Raw genomic sequence first — 21,043 nt, 5'->3', positions numbered from 1 at the left:
TGAGAAGCAAGTGGGACATAGAGTGAAATTTCCATTTTTTCATGCCACGTACCAAGTATTACTTCAGCCATTCTGCAGCAATGTAGGTGAAGGAAGACCACAGTCGCTAATAATTTCAACAACATCTGGGGCCGAAACAGTAAAGGTCTGTAAATAACAGCACGCTTTGCAGCATTTACAAAGAGATGATGCCTCTGTTATTCTGTAAGCGTGTGTTAATGGTTCCTTTTCTTGATAATTCACAATGTGCTTACGTAGATGGAATCTGAAGAGGAGGAAACGCAAAAGAAGGTGCATAGGTTTTGTTTGGTTTTTATTTTTACTGTTAAATCTGGCTGCAGTTGCCTGATTTTTATTTTTCTTTTTTGTTAGGACCTTTAAGTTTCTATGTGGTTTTGTCTGAATAGTGCCTTTTGAAAATATCATTTTATTTCCTGTATTTGACTGTCTTTTACCAAGTCTTTTTTTTTTTTTTTTTTTTTACAAAACAAAAAAACTTGCTGGTACATGTTATGTTAATTTTGATAATTTTTTTTTTGTGTATGTGTGACTTAATTTCACAGAGCAATTCGTTGAGAGTAGACGGGGAAAATATTTATGTCAGACATAGCAATTTAATGTTGGAGGTTTGTATATAATACGAGAAACGCTTTCTTTTCTCATGGGCTGCCAGGCTGCGTGGGATGGGAGGTCACCTGCAGGCTGTTATGTACACAGTGCATGAAGTGCATGGGGAAAAACAGCTTGGAAATGTTGCATGTTATACTTCTAGTTTCTGAGTTTTTAGAAGTTTTAGAAAAGAAAAGAAAACCCTTAGCTTGAATGTTTAATGTGTATTTTTGCTGGATGTTTTCAAGGTGGCAAGTGGGAATAATAGCCCTATTTAGATATATGCAACACATTAGGCTGATTCATCAACATAAATAGGATTTTTTTATACGTTACTACCTAAAGCGTGGATTTGCTTTGTTGAGTAGAGTTTCCAATTCTCACCAGTTAGATCAACTTTTTTCAAACTGTAACCTGAATTAATGGAGCTAGTAAGGCACAAGTAGTGGTGTAGGGTATAGAAAAACTAATTCTGGCTTTGACAGGTATTTTTGGAGCTTTGAGAAATGTAGGTAAGTATCAGATTTTTAAAGTGAGTGCTTACAAATGCTTATGAAATTTTTGTTTTACCTTTTCATTTTTCAAATGGAAGCAATCTTGCTCCCTGAAGGTTGACTCTCATTGATAATGAGCAACAACAAAGAGCTTTGAACAGTATTTTACTGTGTAGTGCTATTATTAGACACTGAAAAGGAGATTTTTATTTTATTGTAAGGGTTTCCATGTAGTCTGTAGATGTGTATTGATCTGTAGTTAAAATCAGCATCATTTAACACTGTCATTAATAACATAAGCTAGTAACTGAAGAAAATCCAGAAAATCCTACTGTTGTCTTTAACTTATTCATCCAAATGGGGCTATAATTAATTCCTTTTGTCACAAAAACTGTCTTTTTAAAAATAATTGGTTTTGTTAGTTAATAAGGTGGTATGTGGATCACAGTAACATAACTAATACTTTTTTTGGCTTTTCGCAGCTTTTGGTCACTATTTAAACTTTGCTTTTGTAACTTACTAAAGCACTGAAAGCATACACTGCGTAACTTTGCTGTGATCAAGTCTAGGAAACATGCCTTGTGTCAAGCAAAGACAGTTTTTAAAATCATGACATGAGTATTGTCACTAACTTCATTTGTGTAGTGGAATGCCCTTGGTGTAATGTTTCAGTGTTTCAATCTCTCTGAAAATAAACACGTAAGGAGAACATATTTAATACTCCCTGGTTATTCGTCCTAGATGAAAAGTGAGGCGTTGGTCCTGTAAAAATATTAACCTACTGCATTACCAAAAAAGGGAAAGGTTCTTAGTGTTCAAAGTGTCTATCTGAAGAATTGGAAAATAGAGAAATAGATTTGCAGCACCGTTGATGCTGAACATACAAGTGAAAAGACATCAGAAATGTAAGAGTTTGTATTGGGTTTTGTATTTTATATTACTTGACAAGTTTTTTGATACAAATTGCTGTATCTGAGACTCAGTGATTCATAATAAAATGTAATTTGATATTGACACTGGTGCCCCCTTTGATGCTTGCCTGTGAAGATCCAGTTTAGACAAGAAGCTCTCATGGGTTTTGTGCTTATCAATATATATACTTGGCAGTCATATCCACAGTCAGGTTCTTAAATGTGGAGAAGACTAATAACAGTCTTTAAGTACTTACATCTGATTCTTCCAGTACATTTAAGCCTACACAACAGGCACAATGAGTAGTCGCTCTAAAGTGAATGATGCAGGTGTTAGTTGCTTGCATACTTGGCCCTGTGTTATCATGTTCACAGAAATATATGTCTTGCATGAAGCTGGCAATCCCCAAATTTTTCCTTCTCTGCTTAGAAATTTCAGATGAAAGTAAGTAATCACTAGCAATTATTGTTTCAAAGGGCGTGTAGTTTCTTAATATGGATGAAAATGGCTCTGTTAGATAACTGTGCACAGCATTATCTTTTCATTGCATTAAAATGTGGTAGCGTTGTAGTATATTAGTCACCAAAAAATTAACTTTGTTCCATTATGGCCTTGAATTTTTAAGGCATTCCAAAGAACAGCTCTTCAGACACAAGGCACTTTCCTTGGTTTGATTCTTTTTTATTTTTTTTTGTAACTGTTAAGTTTGCTTTTGTTGTCGTGTTTTGTCCTACTTTGTTTCACGTTGCGGGTTGCTAGGACCTGGATAAGACTCAGGACGACTTACTGAAACACCAGGCTAGCATTAGTGAGCTCAAGCGCAATTTCATGGAATCCACACCTGAACCACGCCCCAATGAGTGGGAAAAGCGGCGTATCACACCTCTGTCCCTACAGACACCAGGGGTATGTCTTGTAGACACTTGTCCGCATGCGTTTCCATACAACCCCGTAGACAATGTAGTAAATGCCCTTTGTGCTTTACACTAATTCGTCTGGCTAATGTAATACTTGTTTATACTATGTGCACATTAACTTTTTACTGCTTATCATTGGACGTGGCTTTAAATAATGTGTGGAATTTTGTTCCACAACAACTGGACTAAAGTCAGTAGACGAAGCTGGAAGCAATGGCAGTATTTTGTTTGTGTTAACGGCAGCTTAAACTCCACTCTGAGAGATACAAAGAGTTAATTTTTCAGTGACAGAAGTTTTTACTCCGTGTGCCTTTTGACTCTTCCTAGGCAGCCTTTGCAGAAACAGCTCTGACCTGTGTTGTTTGCAAAGGACCTTATGTGATTGGTTAATTTATGTTGTTGGCTTTTTTGATGCATATTTACTGTGGTCGTTAAAATTTATTCACCTTAGGCTCCACGTGTATATAAAATGAATTTACCTGCTTTTTCACTAAATGTTCTTTCTGACTAAACATTAAAACAGCAGTTTGGAAAGCGATTTTCCAAAAATCATATCCTAATTATTTGTGGCAGAGAACCTGCCTAGTCAAATTTCTGTCTGCTCTTGAACTTCTAAATTTGAGGAGTTAATTGCTGCTTCTTTTATGGAGTAGAACAGCCAATCAGTCTTCGTATATCCTCTGTCTTTCCCTATTATTTCTACCACTTCCCAGTGCAGGGAAATTACTCCTCTAATTTTTGAGTACTGCGCTAGAATCTCTGCATAGTGATACATGCACAGGTACAAATTGACAAAAGTCTGACACATTGAAGCTATAAATATCTATTTGGTTAAAATAGGCATTTATGTGAAAGTATAACTTAATTTTTATGTGCTTGTGTGCATTTTTTTATGTTGACTTCTTCATGTTGAAGCTAAGGCCCTTCCAAGTATTGTTTGTTTCTCTTTTGTTGTTGTTGTTCATTTAGTATGTTCTGTTATTTTCAGATGGTTTGGTTATATGTTTATGAATAGTATGTATCTGTCTCATTGCTTGTTGATTTACACTGGTTTTACAAAATGAAAACTAAATAGAAAAAAGGAGACCACATTTTCCAAGTGAAAACGCTGCCTGGAAAGGAGAAGCAATGGACTGCAATGCCATCAATTTCTGGAACAAAACCAGAGGAAACTGATAAGGTGGCTGCCCTGAAATCTACTGCCTTTTTGCTGTATCTGCTGTGGGCTGGCTTGGGCACTTCCTTCTCTTTCTTTCCCCTCCCTCTCCCCCGCTACCACTGCTGCAAAGAGAAGTTTGAGTTTCAAACCAAGATCTGTATATATGAATGCCAGCAACATTCTGCTTAAGCACTAAGCTGAATATGAAATTGAGTGGTTCCACTGGAAAATTACTGTATTTTATGTGATTTGGATGACAGCAAAACATGTATTTCCATTCTAGGTGGAAATAATTGCTTGCTGCTTGCAGTTATTGTGTAAAGTGTTACATATCTTTTATTTTGTGTATTTACTATGTAATAATTTCTCAAATCAATAATGCTAGAAATGCAGTCACGTTCTGAGTATCTCCATGCTTCAGTACTTTTTGTTAATCCAGGAAAAGGGAAAATTTTTTCTTTCTCCTAAGCTGATTAACATCTATGCAGTGAAAAGCGCTATATAATAAGTGGGACTGCTAGCAGTATGGTAGTGATGATGGAGGTGGCAATTGAGATGTTGGCTTTTTTACATTACTTTTGGACTGTTTTCCACCACCTAGGAAATGAGATGAAAACAGATTGTAAAGCTGTCAGTCCTATTTAAGTAACACATATAAATATCAGGATTGGGATAAAGCATATTTTCATCCCAAGTTATTTGTTGATGTTAGTAGTTAGAATTCAAGCTCTTTGTTACCTCTAAATTTAAACTTCCTACGGTTAGTACACATTGCTCAGTCTTATTCCTGAAAGATACATTTTCCTGCCTATCTTTTAGGATAGTTGGATAATAGTTGAGAATAAAACAAGGATATCACTGCTAATATTCTTCCTTTTCTTCCTTCTTTTGCAAAATAATTGCGTATAAGAAATGTTGCATTGAATATATCTCATTTGTATCCCTGTACTCACACAAATGCACAGCATCTGTGACTTAATTATAATAGAAATTGTGGTGCAATTATATGTGTCATATACACACACACACACACACACACACACACACAAAAAAAAAAAAAAAAAAAAAGTATTATCATGTTATGGTTATCCAGAATCATTACTCTGGTTGTTTGTTTTGTTTTTTTTTAAACCTCTTTTACTTCCAAACAGCATCAGTGTATGTGTCTGTGTGCTAGAAGATTGTTTGCCAGGAAATTAGGCATCTTCAGAGACTGATGCATTGTTGTAAATACAGTAGTTGGTTCAAGAGTGCCAGTTCTATCCATACATCTGGTTACTTGTACCAAAGGCCTCCTCGGGGAGCAAGGGTTACATTGTGAAGCAAATTGTGCTAATGGAGTTTTCTTTTTAAAATATTAGAAGGCCAAAAATCGTTAACATTGTTTGCCTTTTTATCCAAGCCACTAATAAATTAACATTCATTGGATACAGTGAATAAGAGAAAGAAAGTGATGGTGAGGAATACATTGCCCTGATGAATATCAAACATTATACGAAGGTAGATGTAATCAACTTGCATTTTCTTAACATTTTCTTGGACGCCTTTGGGATATAATTCAAATCTTAGTGTAGGGAAAAAAAAATAGTTCTTTTTCCTTTTCTGTTGTTCTGCATGCCAAACGTACAGCACTATATGCATGGTAGCATGGTGTAACATAAGTGTTCAGATTCTGTGTTGCCAGTGCACAGTAAGCCCACTCAAACAGCAGTTATCTGCATGGCATTTTGACTTTCCTCTGGCATGTGCTTCTGCCCTATTACCTGGCAAAGCGTATGTTATGTCCACGTTAGGTATCTGGTACGCTACTGCCTTTTTATTTTAACTGTTCATACTTGTAATATAAGAGCATATGAAAGTAAAGCTGAACTTTGCTTTTTCAGAAGCTTGTACCCACAAGAATTTCAAAAGCTTGTTTTACCATATGGCTTTATAGTAGTACCAAAAACAGATCAGGCTATAAGCAACTTAGGCTTTAAACCTTGTAAGCTTCTATGTACGTTTGAGTAAAACAGATTTTACTGATACAGTGGGAAAGTTTTGGAAAACAGATTCTTTAGTAAATGCAAATTTACTCATTTTAAGTAATTTAAAAACAACCTTTATGAGTAAATTCTTTTTAGCTTTGTGGAAATGTATTGTTTGAAGCAAATGTGTGTGGCTGCCTGAAGCTATGAAACATAGAAATTACACAGTACTCAGAATAGACTTTTAAGTGAGAAAAATCCCGATAGTAATAGTAGTACTTCAATTAAAAACTATTTTGTTAGGAAATCCATGGAAATATTTAATGCTTTTAATTTTTACAGTGTGAAGTAAAGAGCCGAAGTATATGCTTGATGGGCACAGCGCATTAGATGGCTGCTGAGCACTGATTACGGCAACGTTCTGTCGCGTTCCTCTTTCTCGCCTTCCCTGACGCACACGAGGTGTCCCCTGAGCTCGTACAGAACGCTCCGGATCAAACGCTTGTCTTCGTCGTGTTTTCTCTCTTGCCGACCCTTTCCTTTGTAGGCTGCTGCCGCTTTGTCCGTCGCCGTCTAATTCTTTCCTTTCCCTTCTCTAACTCGTCTAGAGCCTAGAAGAAGAGATAGCGTCCATTTTATTTAGCCAAGAGCGCTTTGGCGCCGGCCCGGACCGGCCCTTCGCTGCCGCCCGAGCGGGGCCAGCAGAGGGCGCTGCGGGGGAGCCGACCGCCGCCGCGGCCCCGCCGCCCCAGGTGCTTCCCCGCCCCGCCCTGCCCGCGGCCGCTGCCCTGCGCCCAGACGGCCGAGAGGGGGCTGCGGCTGTGACGTGCTGCTGGAGCCGGCTGGCTGCTTTGGGTGGTGGGAGGGAATCGGTCAAAGAGCTTAGTTACGTACTTGCTAGGCAACGGGAGTAATAACTGGCTGCTGTTGCAGCATCGCCAGGCGTGCTGGCCTGCGCTCTGTTAAGTGCTTTTCTTGGTTAGCAGCCATAAGTGTTAGGATTAAGTCACAGATGGTGTGTTGGTTTTGTATTGTTGCTGCTTGAATTCAAACAGGTTTTCCAGAGATAATTAGATAAAAATTATGTAATACGTAGTGTTTAGTGGGCTATCAGGCATATATATCACAATTCATTTTGTTGCAAAACAAATACTAACGTAGTTGCCTTAACCTCATCATTTGGGACTCAAACTAAATCCTAATGGGGTCATCTTAGCAGCCACATGTTGCTATTTTGACAAGATACAAGCATGAGCAGCCTCCCTCCCAAAAGTGAACAACTAATAAGCTCTTACAGTAGTTTCTGTTTCTGTTCTTTTTATTATTATCTTCTGTGATGATAAGCCAATACCAGAATGCATTTTTCATGTATTTTCCCATGGTATTTTTTATTCCTAATTCCTGATTCAATTGAGATAAATAATTGCCTCAATAGCATCACTGACCTGTAAATTCAAACTTTTATTTTCAGTCTTTCTTAATTAAATTGCTTTATTCTGCTTAATAATGTCCATAATACTTACCTGATTTGGAATGAAATATTGGAGTGAAGTAGAAGGAAAGGAGCATAGTTCTAAGTGAATCTCACAGTGAATACACAGTGCCTGTTCTGTATCATGCATATGTATTATTAAAGCTAGCTTGAGGAATGTTACGCTGTTTAAAAGTGTTATGCATTGATTTTTGTTCTCTGATTGCTTTTCGTTTCACAGAAACATGCTTCCAGAGCAGAAGGACCTTGCACTGAAGTCAGCAATGCTGATAAGGTTCTACTGATTTTTCCATAGTTAAACTTGGCTCTAACTCTTCCAGTCCATCTTCATTCTTTCTTTTCAGTTAACCATCACAACCATCTTTTGTCTTCTACATGACATGAACCAACCATCAACTAATTTTGTTTCCATCATTTTAATTTATTCATATAATCTACTTTTGTTTTTCCTCATCCATGTTTTTGTGCAGAGTTCACATGAGACTCTGGACATAGTGGAGGAGAAGAAGCAGGCAGAGGTTGGGATAGAAGAAACACTAGTCATAGACGAAACCAACAAAGGGAAAATACAAGTTGCCACTGATGCTGGGGAAACATGTAAGGTGGAGCACTTGACAAAAAAGGACTCTTCTTCTTTGCCATCAGATAGTAGTAGCAGCAGCAGTAGTAGTGAGAGTGAGGATGAAGAGGTGGGAGAATACCAGCCACATCACAGGGCTGTTGAGGAAGTCATCAGAGAAGAACAGGAAGAAGAGGAAGATGTGAAAAAGAAAGAACATGAAGAAAAAACACAGCACGTGGAAGCCACACCAGAAGGCAGTCAGCTAACTGTACCAGCTGAGCACACACAAGTTGCAGCTGAAGATTTGGTTCAGGAAAATGCAACTACAATACCTGCAGAGGAGAAGAATTTGTCAGAGGAAATTAAGCAAGACCTAGGTGAAGAAAAGGAGGAGGAACAGCTCAAACTCAATGGAGATGTGTCTCATGTTGACATTGATGTTTCATCACAAATAATTTGTTGTTCTGAGGTAAATGGTAGAACAGTTTGACAACTAGATTAAGCAGAGAGATTTCTTTGGGTGAAAATGTACCTGCCTTTCTTCTTCTCCTATTCTTCCAGCTGTTACGGCATCCAACAAGATTCAGATCGTTTGGAAGGGGAAACCACTGATGAGCAGTGAATTTCTGTCTCTTTCAGTTATGGTTTCTGGCTGTTTGCTGCAACTGGTTGAGAATCACCAGTGAAGCAAGCCTTCCGAAGACTGACATCTCCTTTTTATACCCCCTTATTTTATATATGTATACATAATGTTATTTATTATTTGTGTCTCTTATGTTTTAAGTCTTGTCTTGTCTATTTGTCAGTTGTTTTTGACACGTCCATGACACACAGTTGTAATTGGAAAATTATTGGTAATTGGAATTAGAAAACATCCATCCCAAATTTTAGTTTCTTCTTTTCCCTCATTATTCACTGCTTTTCTTACATTTTTTCTTTTTAACGATGTGTTATGAAATTACAGACTTGAGTTAGTATTTCTTTCAGTGTGTATGTATGTTTGCTATTACACTATTTAGGGAAGCATAGGTTAGAGAGAGAGAGAGAGAGAGAGAGAGAGAGAGGAAAAAACAAGTGGAAAAAACACAAGTGTGGCTATGCATGTCTTTGTAACGTGAGCATGATCTTTTACTGAGGTTTTCAAAAATTGGAAGTTATTTTTTTCTTGCTTGTGTTACATCAGTGGCTCCTTCTCCCCACGCACACTTAAACAACTTTTTATGTTCTTGTCTTCTAAATGTATAGTCTCAGGTGTTCTGACTAATGACCTGAAAAAAATAGTTTATAATCCCTTAAAATCCAAGAGTCCAAGTTGTTTTTCTGTTCCAGTAGTGCATATTCAGAAGTTAAACTTTTACATTATTACTGGAATTTCTTGTCCTTATTTGCAATTGGGCTAAGTAAAGATATATTTTTCCAGTATTAATTTTGAAGTGAAGCATATCCACCTGAGGTAGCTATCAGTTTCTTATTTGATGGAACCTTTACAAAAACAGATTTTTTCCTACTGATGCTTCTTTACAAATTTTAAATACCTTTCAACTGGGTTTTATCAATTACCTTCTGTGATATTTACCATTGGCTGAAACATGGAATATTGGCAAAGCTTATTAGGAGATAGGTATTTCCTGTCGTGTATGTGCATTTATTATATCATTTCACTGTGATTATTACATGCTTTACAAATGAGAAGAGAGGCAAATACTTATCTTAATCTTTACTTTCATGCTCCATTTTACAAACTTCCTTCTTAAGTCTTTTGAGTTGATTGCTTGTTTCTTGCACCATAGCCTCCAGTAGTGAAAACAGAGATGGTAACCATTTCAGATGCCACACAGAGAACTGAAATCTCCACAAAAGAAGTTCCAATTGTTCAAACAGAAACTAAAACCATCACATACGAATCCCCACAGGTACAATGGCAGGGTGATTTGTTACACTGTTTGAAAGCTAAGTTTTGTTCCAATAATTTGTAGCTCAAAATAAATCATATCAAATATATATGCTTTTCAAAAAAACTGTACTTTCTCTTGCAACTAAGATTATAGTTTGGCTATGAGAAGTTAAGTGAAATGTGTGTAAATAAAACAATATTTCTACTAAAGTTCTGGAAGTATTTTTTGTTGATAGAAGAATTTAATTGTCTGCAAAGGTATAACTCATTTAGTTTTGAAAACTTGGTTAAAATAGCAACATTGCTTCTGAAAAAAGCACTTAACTTTGGTCATAAAGTTTACACTGTAATAAACCTTAACAGTCTGCACAGACTGTAAACTTGGTGGCTTTGGTTTAAAGTTCGGTGTTAAATTTTCAAATTGAACTAAAGAATAAATGTATGTTTAGTAATTAAAAAAAAAAAAAATCTCCTCTGAAAACAAAGCTTTTAAATGTTAAAAATGTCATTTCTCTTTTTACAGTTTGATGGCAGTGCTGGTGGCAGTGCTGGTGTGCTGCTGAGTGCACAGACAATTACATCAGAGTCAATTTCTACTACCACAACTACACACATCACAAAGGTAAGACAGATAATCTCTCTTAACTTAAACAAAAGTCTAAGTCTTACATGAAGCCTCTTTTAGCTTAATATATGCTAAACTATCAAAGAAAACTGACTTGTGATTAGATTCATTCCGGGCACATGTGGGAGTTGTTTTTTTTCTATACTCTGATTTTGAACAGAAGAGCCTTAATAAATAAACAGGAATGTCTGGGAACAGGATGGAGAAAATTAGAAAATGTGGTATTTAATTTTTTAATTATTTTTTGGCATTTCATGTTGATCTTATTTCTGCGTTTGGTCAGGAAAACACCAGTAAGTTCATCTCTTCTGTCACATGGTGCTGTCTTATAGAATCTTTGTTAACATCATCTATTTGTCTCAGGTCTGCAGAAACCTTGCTCATGGTATGTCTTGTAACAGTGTGCTGAAACAATGTTTCCTTAGCCTCTGTGTTCACTCTCCTTTGTGTACTGCTAGGTTTAGAGCATACCACTACTCTCCTTTGCAGGCAGATTTTGGTGTTGAATTATGTGTTCTGAATTCCATGCTTGGAAAGGAAAACTAACTGTTAACTGTTAACATTAACAGGACGTGACACCTATTTTGGTCTCCTATACTGTTTCGTGTAAGGCAGAACTACAGAAATGTCATTTTTATTCATCATTTATGTAAATACCTAATTTTGGGTGTTCCCTCAGCAATGTGAAATAATATTGAAAACTTGTTGTCAGAAGAGTGCAGAAACTAGATATCGTGTTTGAATTTAATGTGGGATTATTTAGAGAATGAGAAGCTCATTGCTGGATAGATTGAAATCAAAGAAGTGACTCCTGGAATTCTTCTTATTGCCAGATTTGTATAATGGAAAAGCCCAGAATTCTTATTTGTCTGCATATTGAGTTCTATTCAGACCTGGACTCCAATAACAAAAGGAATTCTCCATTCCTTGTTTTCTAATCAAGCTTTTTTTTTTTTTAGCAGTGGCTAGCATGTAACGAACTGCATAACTGAAAAAGGAAAGGATGACTTAGTACCACAAATACTTACAGTTAACTGCAGCCTAGTGACACAAAAATGTACAATAAAGTAATGCTTGTGGCTGTAAGAACTAATTACACTAAGGTGCTTTCTTGTTTTTTGTGCCATCTGTAGATGGTTAAAGGTGGTGTATCGGAAACAAGAATTGAGAAACGAATTGTCATTACTGGAGATGCAGATATTGACCATGATGAGGTGAGTATCTAAACTATTAATGCTTAGTATGTTACTAATAGTTCGGTGAGATCTAGGAAGTGTTTCAAAAAAACAAAATAGGAGAAAGGTGGAGAAGCTGAATGTGAAGACATAAAAGGATCCCAAGATTGTTGATTGCAGCAAACTTTTTAGGCTCTGGTGTTAACTGAATAGAGTATGACTGAGAGATATAATGCAAAGACACAAATGCTTTTAGGTTATGTGAGTAGATTTCATACTATTTTTAAAGGGATTGCTTATTTTAGAAAAAACTCAATTTGTTTTGTGCTGCTTTTGCCATTTGGGAGGAAACGCATGACTAAAATCTATTTTGATACATTAATCTAGATAGATAGAAGTCTCTGCTGCTTTATGTCAGCAACATCTGAATGTGGAATTAATCTCAACTAAAAGCTTTGAAATATATTAAAGCATAAAATCTTGAATGTGTAAAATAGTTTTTTGCTTCTATTTACAGAATTCTGTACAACAAAAAGTATTGTATATATATATATTGTGTACATATATATATATATATATATATATTGTATATATAGGTGCTTTTGATCTCTATTAGCACCAAAGTTTTGTTTTACAATGTCTTGGAAATAAAGGTTAAAATTACTTCTATCTGCCCAGTTGAGAAGATTGAATTTAAGAAGTACGCCAAATTATTTGAGAAAGAACTGTGATTATCTATTCTTTGTAGAGACAATTGCCCTTTTTTATCTCAGAAACTGCAATGAAAAAGTCAATCAACAGTCACTGCATAATACAAATGAAAAAACTTACCTTATACGTAAAGTTGCAGTGAATCCAATTCTAACTTTATGAGAGCTGCACAGTTCAGCAGAATTTAATTTAACTTCTTAGTATAATATAGTGAGAGCTTTCAGGGAATTTAATTTCAGATTTTGATCTGCTGCTAGAAAGTGGCTCTTGACAAGTTCAAGCTCTTCTTGAAATTTGTAATTAAATGATAGGGTTGTTCAGCATTAGGCGTTGCTCTTGTCTGCCTTGCACAGTGCTCTTGGGACATCTCAAAAGGTCACACAATACCTTTAGTATAGTAGGCAGTGCTTTTAGTAAAACCATTCTCCAAGCCGTCCTTTGTTTTGAGATAAGTAGGTAATGGAGCAAAATAAATGAAATTATTGTTTATATATATTTAATCACTGGAATGTAAAGCAGTGAGCAGCTCTTAACAAATTTAAGAAACCTCTATTGCAATTTCCTCAGTAGATACAGAGCTCTTGAATCGCAAAGTGTTTTGTCTTCTTGCCCCCTATATCACTAAAACAGTACTCAGCAGTCCCTTCCTTTTAAATCATTGTTTGTAGTGCAGAGGTTACATTTGGTATGTTGTAAAATACAAACCAGTTACAAATCTGTAAGATTATCACATGAGCAAACGTTGGTAATTATACACACTGCATGCACTGTTCCTTTATTAGAACCAACCTCATTTTGTCTTTATTTGCCCAATGTGTTGTAAAAGTTCTAAAACTTCTTATATAAAGTGCTCTGTCTTCTGGATTAAGATGGAAACATGACAGTGAGAACCTTATGGTTATGTGCTACTTGCTGTAAATTTCGAAGCCTGACATTAGTGAATTTTGTAGTTGTTGTTTTCTGTTTCTTTTGGTTTTTGTTTTTGTTTTCCCCCGAGCCCTCTCATGTTTAGGAATTTTAGATTTCTGAACAATTATTCCTGAAATTGCTGATGCTGCACTCCTAGTCTCAGGTCCCTTAAGAGCTGCGTTCTGTTTTCTCGTCCCTGAAGGCCTTCTTTAATGCTTCTTCCTGCTGTTAAGTTATGTATTTTGAATGTGTTGGCAGGCTCTGGCACAGGCAATCAAAGAAGCCAAAGAACAGCACCCTGACATGTCTGTCACAAGAGTAGTGGTGCACAAAGAAACTGAACTTGCTGAGGAAGATGAAGACTAAAATGTAAAATGCCCTCAGGCAAACATTTCAGGTAAACTTATAATAAACTCATGCTGCAATTTCTATCTGTATTTTCTACTACATTGTCTAATAAGTTGGCTTGAAAAATGATACAGTATTTGCTATATATTATGAAATGCTGAATTTAAATGGCGTTAGTAGAAGACAGTTAATGTAAGTTTTATTTTAAAGTCTAATCTGACATTAAATTCACATCTCCCTGAAAGTGTCTCCCTGGTTTCTCATAATGCTCTTGTAGTATTTCCTATGATGTTTGCTCAAGATATGGTTTTCACATTAAGGGGAGTTTGGTCTACGTCTGCAAAGCACAAAGTTGAAGTGATGACTTTCTGTTTATGCTACAATGGAAATGTACAATTGCGGTCCTTGCCTTACCTTTTGCTTAGTTAGTAGGAAGACTGCAGTTATCAGTAGGGAGAGGGCCTGCTCTGACACCTCAATTCAGTCAGTTTATTCTCCATCTTAACCACACTGAAATATTTGCCTTCTGTTATTTTCTCTGATGAGAAGGGTAGGTACTTTGATAGTTGAAGTTTTTAAGCCCTTTTGTCAGTTGAAAGAGAAATTTGAAGAGGTGCCGATTCAGTAGGCTCTCATTTCAGCTGGAAAACCATTGTACATTCTTTAGTTTTAGAACTGTTTAATATGGGTTTGGACTTTTTTTTTCTGTTGGAAAAGGTCAAAACATATCCCATTCTTACTGAAATTCAAATATCTATTATATTTGCAGTCATTCAATGCTTTAAAACTAAAAGCTAAGTTTAAACAAGGAAACTGATTTTTTTTTTGTTATAGATGACCTACTTACCACCAATTTCCTAGTGCAGGCTTTTCATGTAAAGATAATCTAACGTATCTTCAGGTAAATTAAAACATGTTAGTTAAGACAGCTGGTTTTCACTGTATCTAAGTATGAATGAAGTTAATAAATAGAAGGTAGTTTTTCTTTACTGATGAATGTGATGCTCGTCATATACCAATAACTGTGCTTTCGTTGGATGTTCTATAAGTTTTATTATACTTAAATATTTATTTTAGAAAAATAAATGTAATATGAGGTACTATCTTAATTTTTTTCTACTTGAGCAACGTAATCGAGATCTGGATAGACCAGTCACCCTGAGCTATTTCCAAAAATCTGTGACAGTCAAATAAACCATAATGGCCAGGGTTAAAACTGTAGTAGTTTTCCTTACAGAAAATTTGCTTTGGTGATCAGCAGAATTCACAGTGCAAATTTTATAGATGCAAAAAGAATCAATATTTTGGTCACTAATGATAAAGTGGTAGAAATAAAATAAAAAAAAAAAAGCTGCACTTGAAGTATTTAATAGAAAGATCACAATAAGCAACTGAATAAAATCTGCTGTTTCTCTGGTAAAAAACAAATGCTGTGAAGCTCAGTATCAGCTTTGCATTATAAAGCTTCAAGTTTCTTCAGCTTTGTCACACTGATGGATATCATGAGAACTGAAGCTTCAGTGTTTTTGAACTTGATAGGTTGCGTTTGCTGTAGAGTCAACTTCAAAGAGAAGATACTGTTTGGAAGGAGTAAATCACAATGAGAGAGATTTAAAAATAAGTAAAAATTAAACAGCACTGTCGTAATCCTTTATTTTGTGGGAGAACTCTGAATTTTTACTGATTAATCTCCATGTTTAGCTAGCAGAGCAGAAGGGTTGCTGGCTATTCTCAGGTGGGGAAACTGTTAATATAGAGAGAGACGATAGAAGAAATTTGTCTTGTATTTTTCCAGTAGTTAAAGTTGTTTTTGATTCTTATTACCTTGGTAATTTATACAGTGGTTGTGTCCTCCAGAAGAGAGCTTCAGGTTTTGCACATGCATGCAGACCCTTAGTATTGAGTGAGAGAGTTCCAGTTGCCTTTTCTGGCCTCCTACAGATTGTACTCAAATGTTGTTGTTTTTTTTTTTTTTTTTTTTTGTGATGAGAGTTCATAAATTCCTTTTGACTGGTTCTTCTTTAAGCTCTCTGAGAATCTGGAGGCTTTATGTCAGAGTGGAGCAAGTTTGAGCTGCTCTCTTTAAAATATCTTCGGTATTGGTTAGGTTAATGTGTATTTGAAAAAGGAGTGAATGATTTTTGCTTGTAACTTATGCAAACCAAAACCAGTATAGGTCAGATTTGGAAGTGCTAGGTGAATGTTCTATCACTCAGTGTTATTGTTAAAAACTGGAAATAACAAAACGTCTTTTGGTGGATATAGAAGAGTTCTTGGAAATTCTTGGAATATCTTCAGAAGTTGCAATGCTCTCAGACAATTCCAGCTGTCAGTAATTTAAAACACACACTGCTGTTCCTCCAAACATTTGTCTTCTTTTGCTATATATAATAAAGATGATTCAGGCCAGAAAGGAATGGACTTGAAGGGCCACAAATCTAGTGCATGTGTGGTGGGATTTGGGGTTTCTGGGGGATAGTGGAGAGGAGTATGTTGTTTTGTTGAGATATTTTGTATGCTTGGGAGCAAGTGACTAAATGAGGAACTGTACAGGAAAGTTAGTTTTACTAACTTTTCTTGGTGTTCCACCTTGTAGCTTTATTGCTTAGTGACACTGGAAACAACGAGCATGTATGCTCCAGCTTTCTTTTGAAAACACAAGAGACATGGAGCTGCGCTAACTGTGAGATAGTAATATTATAGAAGTGTTACACATGACCCAGAAAGGCTTGGAAAAATCCACACTGTTTTTGAGAGCTGTTAGTTTGCAGTAAGGAAAATGTCTGTGTTCTAGGTAACTTCTCCACCCCCTTGGTACAGGGGGGCACTGAACCCACACACTAAAACCATCCTTCTCTTATTTTCAGTATTTGCATAGAAGGATCTAAGGTAGAAAAATGCACTGGGAGCAGAACAAATCATTTTGATTTGTAAGAATTTGTTATTACAGTATGTACTGTAATCACAATACTTCTATTCAGCATGAATTTAAGGATTTTGGGAGTGGGGACTGCTTCTTTTGCTATATCTATGCAGAATGTGCTAAATTTTTCACACTATCTCAATCCACAAAATTGCCTTCCAAATCAGTGTTCAACGTAATCTGTCCCATGTAAGTAATCGTAGCATCTCTTTTGAAGGGACTATATCATGGAAGGAAGAAATAGTCTTCACAGATATGCACTATATTTCTGCATTAGTGACCAACTGCAAACTTGACTGTGTTCTTTAATCAAATATTCTACTACTTGGTAAAAGTTTTATTGATGACAAAAACTCAAAGAATTGTTTATATGTCCGGAGGGTGTGCTTTACTTCTTTGAGAAGTAAATGGTGTTTGTACAGTGTACATTGTACAATGGTGTTTGAAATATTATCAGAGTGTCAGGTGTTTTTCTCCAAGTTTGCCAATTGCTTTACAGTTTTTTGATCTGGGAGTAAAAAAGGACTAGTTTGAAGACATTTCACCACATTTCTCTTGTATTTCAGACATTGTGATTGAATGATGCCTTTCAGTTAAACGTTCAGGAAAACTTCAGTTGCCCAGACACAAGCACATGAAATGCTGTAAATGTGTCTGCAGCACAGACTGTCAGAAGACTTATGCCCTTCTTCACCAAGTGAAGGCCAGATGTGAAAATACATTTAGACAACTGTATTTAGGCAATTGAATCACACCATGAATCCACGTTATATTTTTTAGTTTTGCCCTGGCTACAACTATTGAAGTGTTTGGTTTTTTTATGTAGGCTTGTTTTCTCTAATGAAAGTGAAACGTTGTACTCTTAAGGATTATTAATTGAGCAAATATCTTCATTTCTCTTTATATTAGATTTTGGATTTTGGATTAAAGTTTTAAATAAGGGTACAATAGATAACTGTTGAAATACCATGAAAATTCTGAGGAGGAAGAAATACACTAATGCAAAAAAACATTGACAGAAACTGAATTGCTGCCCACCCTAGAGCCACAGGAGACTTCAGTTCATGTAACACTCTTTTTTGTGAAATAACCCTCCCCCAAAATAACTTTTATGTGAAAAATGACTTATTGAATCTGATGCTGTGTAAGTGTCCCATCGTCTGCTATGCATGCTTATGTAATCTTCCCCCTCCTTTTTCTTCCAGAAACAAAAATTATGCTGGCCATGATCATAACCTTGAAGAACTGTGATCGTCACTGCTCAGCTGAATACACCAAGCCTACCAACGATGACCAGAATTTTAAGAATGAGTTGCCAATATCAAACTCAATTTTAACATCTTTGGCCTATAATCCCTTACAAGCTTTCTTGTTTATTTTTTTATAACCACTTCTTAACAAGCTTAGTTTTTTTAATGACACTGTAAAGGGTATTTCACAAATATTTGCATTTCTGAAGCTGATTCTTGAATATGAAAGTGAACAAAAAAAGGGTCTGGAAAGTACTGTTCACTGGAGCAGGTGGTAACTGTGCAGAAAAGGGGTTCTTAACTAATTTAGATGTAGGTTTTTCCCAAATATTTCAATGAAATCTCTTTTTGAAGTAATTTACAGATTTTTTTTCTTTTTTTTTTTTTTTCAGATTATTCAGGTAAATATATGGTGTCACATAACAAAGCTTTTTTAATAAAAATACAACCTTTACTAAAATTTGAAAATATATATTTCTTTGGATAAATTTTGTACTGGTATCTCCTGTAACTCCTTCTGTTCCAAGATTCTCCTCTCTGTGGGGCAGAGATGGTGTGGCAGTCTGTAGAGGAGAAAGAGTTACAAAGAAATTTCTTTTGACTCAGCACTGTGTTCTCTTTGCACTTTGGTGCCAATGCTCAACTTCTTGTAGACGTTTTGCTGTCTGCAACATTCCAGATAGGGAGAGAAAGAATATCAAAATATCTTCTTCCAACAAGAGATCTAGGCAGCTTAAAACTTTAGTGCTTTTTTTTTTTTCTTACTGTGTCCAAACTTCAACACTTCCATTATTTGAATACATGTGTAGAATGCTTGCTTTCTATTAAATCTCACTGCCTACATGTTAGAACTGACATTTGTTATTGAGAAGGTATATGTTTCAGATACTTTGTCTAATGGTTAACACAGGTTTTTAAGGACACTGAGTAAAAGTATGAGGTGGATTCCATTCATAAAGTAGTAAGACAGAACCATCATTTGAGACTGCCATTGAAAAAACCTGTTAATTATTTTGGATTTCATTTTTATTTAGTTCTTGGGGAGGGGGGGAGGAGGTTGTTTGTTTTTTGGAGTTGTTTTTGTTTTGTCTTTGTTTTGCTGTTTGACTCTGTGTATAGTTAAAATGCCAAATTAGATTTATAGCAGCTTGAAGTTGTATTAAGTGATATTTTTGCTTTCTGTAATTCTGTTATAAAATAAAGTTGTTTATTCTCTGTATGACTACTGGCACTCCAGCATACATTTGGTAAATATTTAACATGAACACATCAATTTTGAAATAACATTCTAGAAGCCGAAGAACCTTAAGTATTAGGGGCTAGTACAGATAGTTTCCAGGCTTAATTGAAGATTAGCACATTTATTGTCTTCTATTAATCTATCAGTGTGTTTCTTTAAGTGTTTTCCAATTAGCATCTCAGTCTGTAATTTGTAGAACTCTTAAAAACTCCAGAAAAATAAGAGATTTGGACAGCACTACTCAAGAGGAAATGCCCAGTCTATGAGCTGTTCTACTGAGTTAACTGAGTAAGGATGTACTGTGATTTAAAATAACAAAACAAATCATAAAACCTCTCAGTAATATTTTTTTCTCACTTTCTGAGTGATGTATTTTTTGGTGCTGTTCTCAGTTTAGACTGCTGCCATCTGTTGTCAGCATGCTTGGTTAACTGAAATTCTTTCTCATTTTGGCTCTGGTAATTTAGATAATATAATACAACAGTAGCCAAGATGTTGATTTTTATATACACAGGTGTTCTTAATTGCATCCCACATGAGCCTGAAAAATAGCAGATAACAGTCCTGCGTTTTTCTTCAAAAAACAAACTGTCTTTAGAAAAGAGAACCTCATCCCATCTAATAACTTAAGAACGCTACCACAACACTGTGCACATATAGTATTTTTGAACACTATAACTTCCACCACAAGCTGTATTTTTTCAGATACCAATCGGAACCTTATGCTAGGGAATAATTGCTACTACCTTCAGGTCAGCATAGCTTGTGCACAGCTATCACTTCCATTGAGCAAACATGTATTAATTAAACAGCCTTTGTCATGCAGAAAAGCTTAGGCTCCAAGAGTGCATTGTAAAAATAGTCAGGTTTTAGATATTTTGGTTGTGTGCATTTATTCAAATGTTCTGGAAAACTCTGCAATTCTGATTAGTTTTCATTGTTACTTTTTTATATATCCATAGCAAAAACTTCAAAATGCAACAAAAGAAATTGTTCTCAGGACATTTCACAATCTGGCTTGTCAATACCTAGGCGATTTCAAATACAATTATAGGACCATTTCCTGAAAATCTGGAGAAGATATTAGATTAAATAATTCGGCTTAAATACTGTTAGAGAGAAGTGATTCATGTGGATTCTATACCAAAACACTTAATAAATCTTTTAAATTATGGTCGCCCAAGGGTTCAGAGTAAGTGTTAGTATTGTACTCCTGGAGTTTGCTAGATTAAGATAAAAGATTAAGGCTTCATAAAGGACAAGCAAGCAACTCTGGCAACAAGGTAGTTTAATTATACAGATATTGCTCAATGCAGTAAGCAATTGCAATACAGTGTTTTGTAAAATATCCTGAGTTGGAAGAGACCCAGAGGGATCATTGAGTCCAACCCCTGCTCTGCACAGGACCATCTAAAATCCAAATCCTATGTCTGAAAGCACTGAATTCCAGCACTTGGGGCTGTGCCCACCGCCTGGTGAAGAACCTTTTCCTAACACCCAGCTGCTTCTCCCCTGGCACATTCCTTCAGACCCTGTCGCTGCCACCAGGGCACTCAGCACTGCCCCTGTACTCCTCTCATGAGGAGCTGCAGGCTGCCGTGAGATCTTCCCTCAGCCTCCTCTGCTCTGAGCTGAACAAACCAAGAGATCTCAACTGTTCCTTGTGTCTTGTACTCCAGACTCCTTAGCATGTTGGGTGCCTTCTTTTGAACACTCTGTACATGTCCTTTTCCTTGCTCACACAGCTTGAGGTGGGACACCACAGTGGGACAAATTCCTCTCCCTACCAGGCTGGCAGTGCTGGGCCTGGTGCACTCCAGAGTACAGCTGGCACTTTGGCTGCACACTGCTGTTTC

At 36.2% G+C, this 21,043-nt stretch overlaps 1 protein-coding gene across 14 annotated transcripts in view; it reads left to right on the top strand.

The window, feature by feature from the left end:
* EPB41L2 (erythrocyte membrane protein band 4.1 like 2) overlaps positions 1 to 19,169 on the top strand; it is a 101,467-nt gene extending 82,298 nt beyond the window's left edge. For 3 of the 14 annotated variants that reach the window (XM_042815143.1, XM_042815151.1, XM_042815161.1), the window contains 10 exons: positions 564 to 626; positions 2,775 to 2,921; positions 4,008 to 4,112; positions 7,771 to 7,824; positions 8,021 to 8,581; positions 9,903 to 10,025; positions 10,530 to 10,628; positions 11,765 to 11,845; positions 13,685 to 13,823; positions 17,903 to 19,169. In XM_042815143.1, the coding sequence (XP_042671077.1) occupies positions 564 to 626; positions 2,775 to 2,921; positions 4,008 to 4,112; positions 7,771 to 7,824; positions 8,021 to 8,581; positions 9,903 to 10,025; positions 10,530 to 10,628; positions 11,765 to 11,845; positions 13,685 to 13,792 (1,341 nt within the window). In that variant the 3' untranslated portion in view covers positions 13,793 to 13,823; positions 17,903 to 19,169. Of the gene's footprint in view, positions 1 to 563; positions 627 to 2,774; positions 2,922 to 4,007; positions 4,113 to 6,666; positions 6,811 to 7,770; positions 7,825 to 8,020; positions 8,582 to 9,902; positions 10,026 to 10,529; positions 10,629 to 11,764; positions 11,846 to 13,684; positions 13,824 to 17,902 lie in introns of all 14 variants that reach the window. The other 11 variants (XM_042815248.1, XM_042815177.1, XM_042815184.1 and 8 more) reach the window with 11 other exon arrangements.
* The last annotated feature ends 1,874 nt before the right edge of the window (positions 19,170 to 21,043 follow it).

Source organism: Centrocercus urophasianus, unplaced genomic scaffold, assembly GCF_019232065.1.
Source record: "Centrocercus urophasianus isolate 14NV4802_14NV808 unplaced genomic scaffold, USGS_Curo_1.0 seq_10, whole genome shotgun sequence".
NCBI lineage: Eukaryota > Metazoa > Chordata > Aves > Galliformes > Phasianidae > Centrocercus > Centrocercus urophasianus.
The sequence above is the reverse complement of the archived record's forward strand: the minus strand, read 5'-3'. Positions and strand labels throughout refer to the sequence as shown.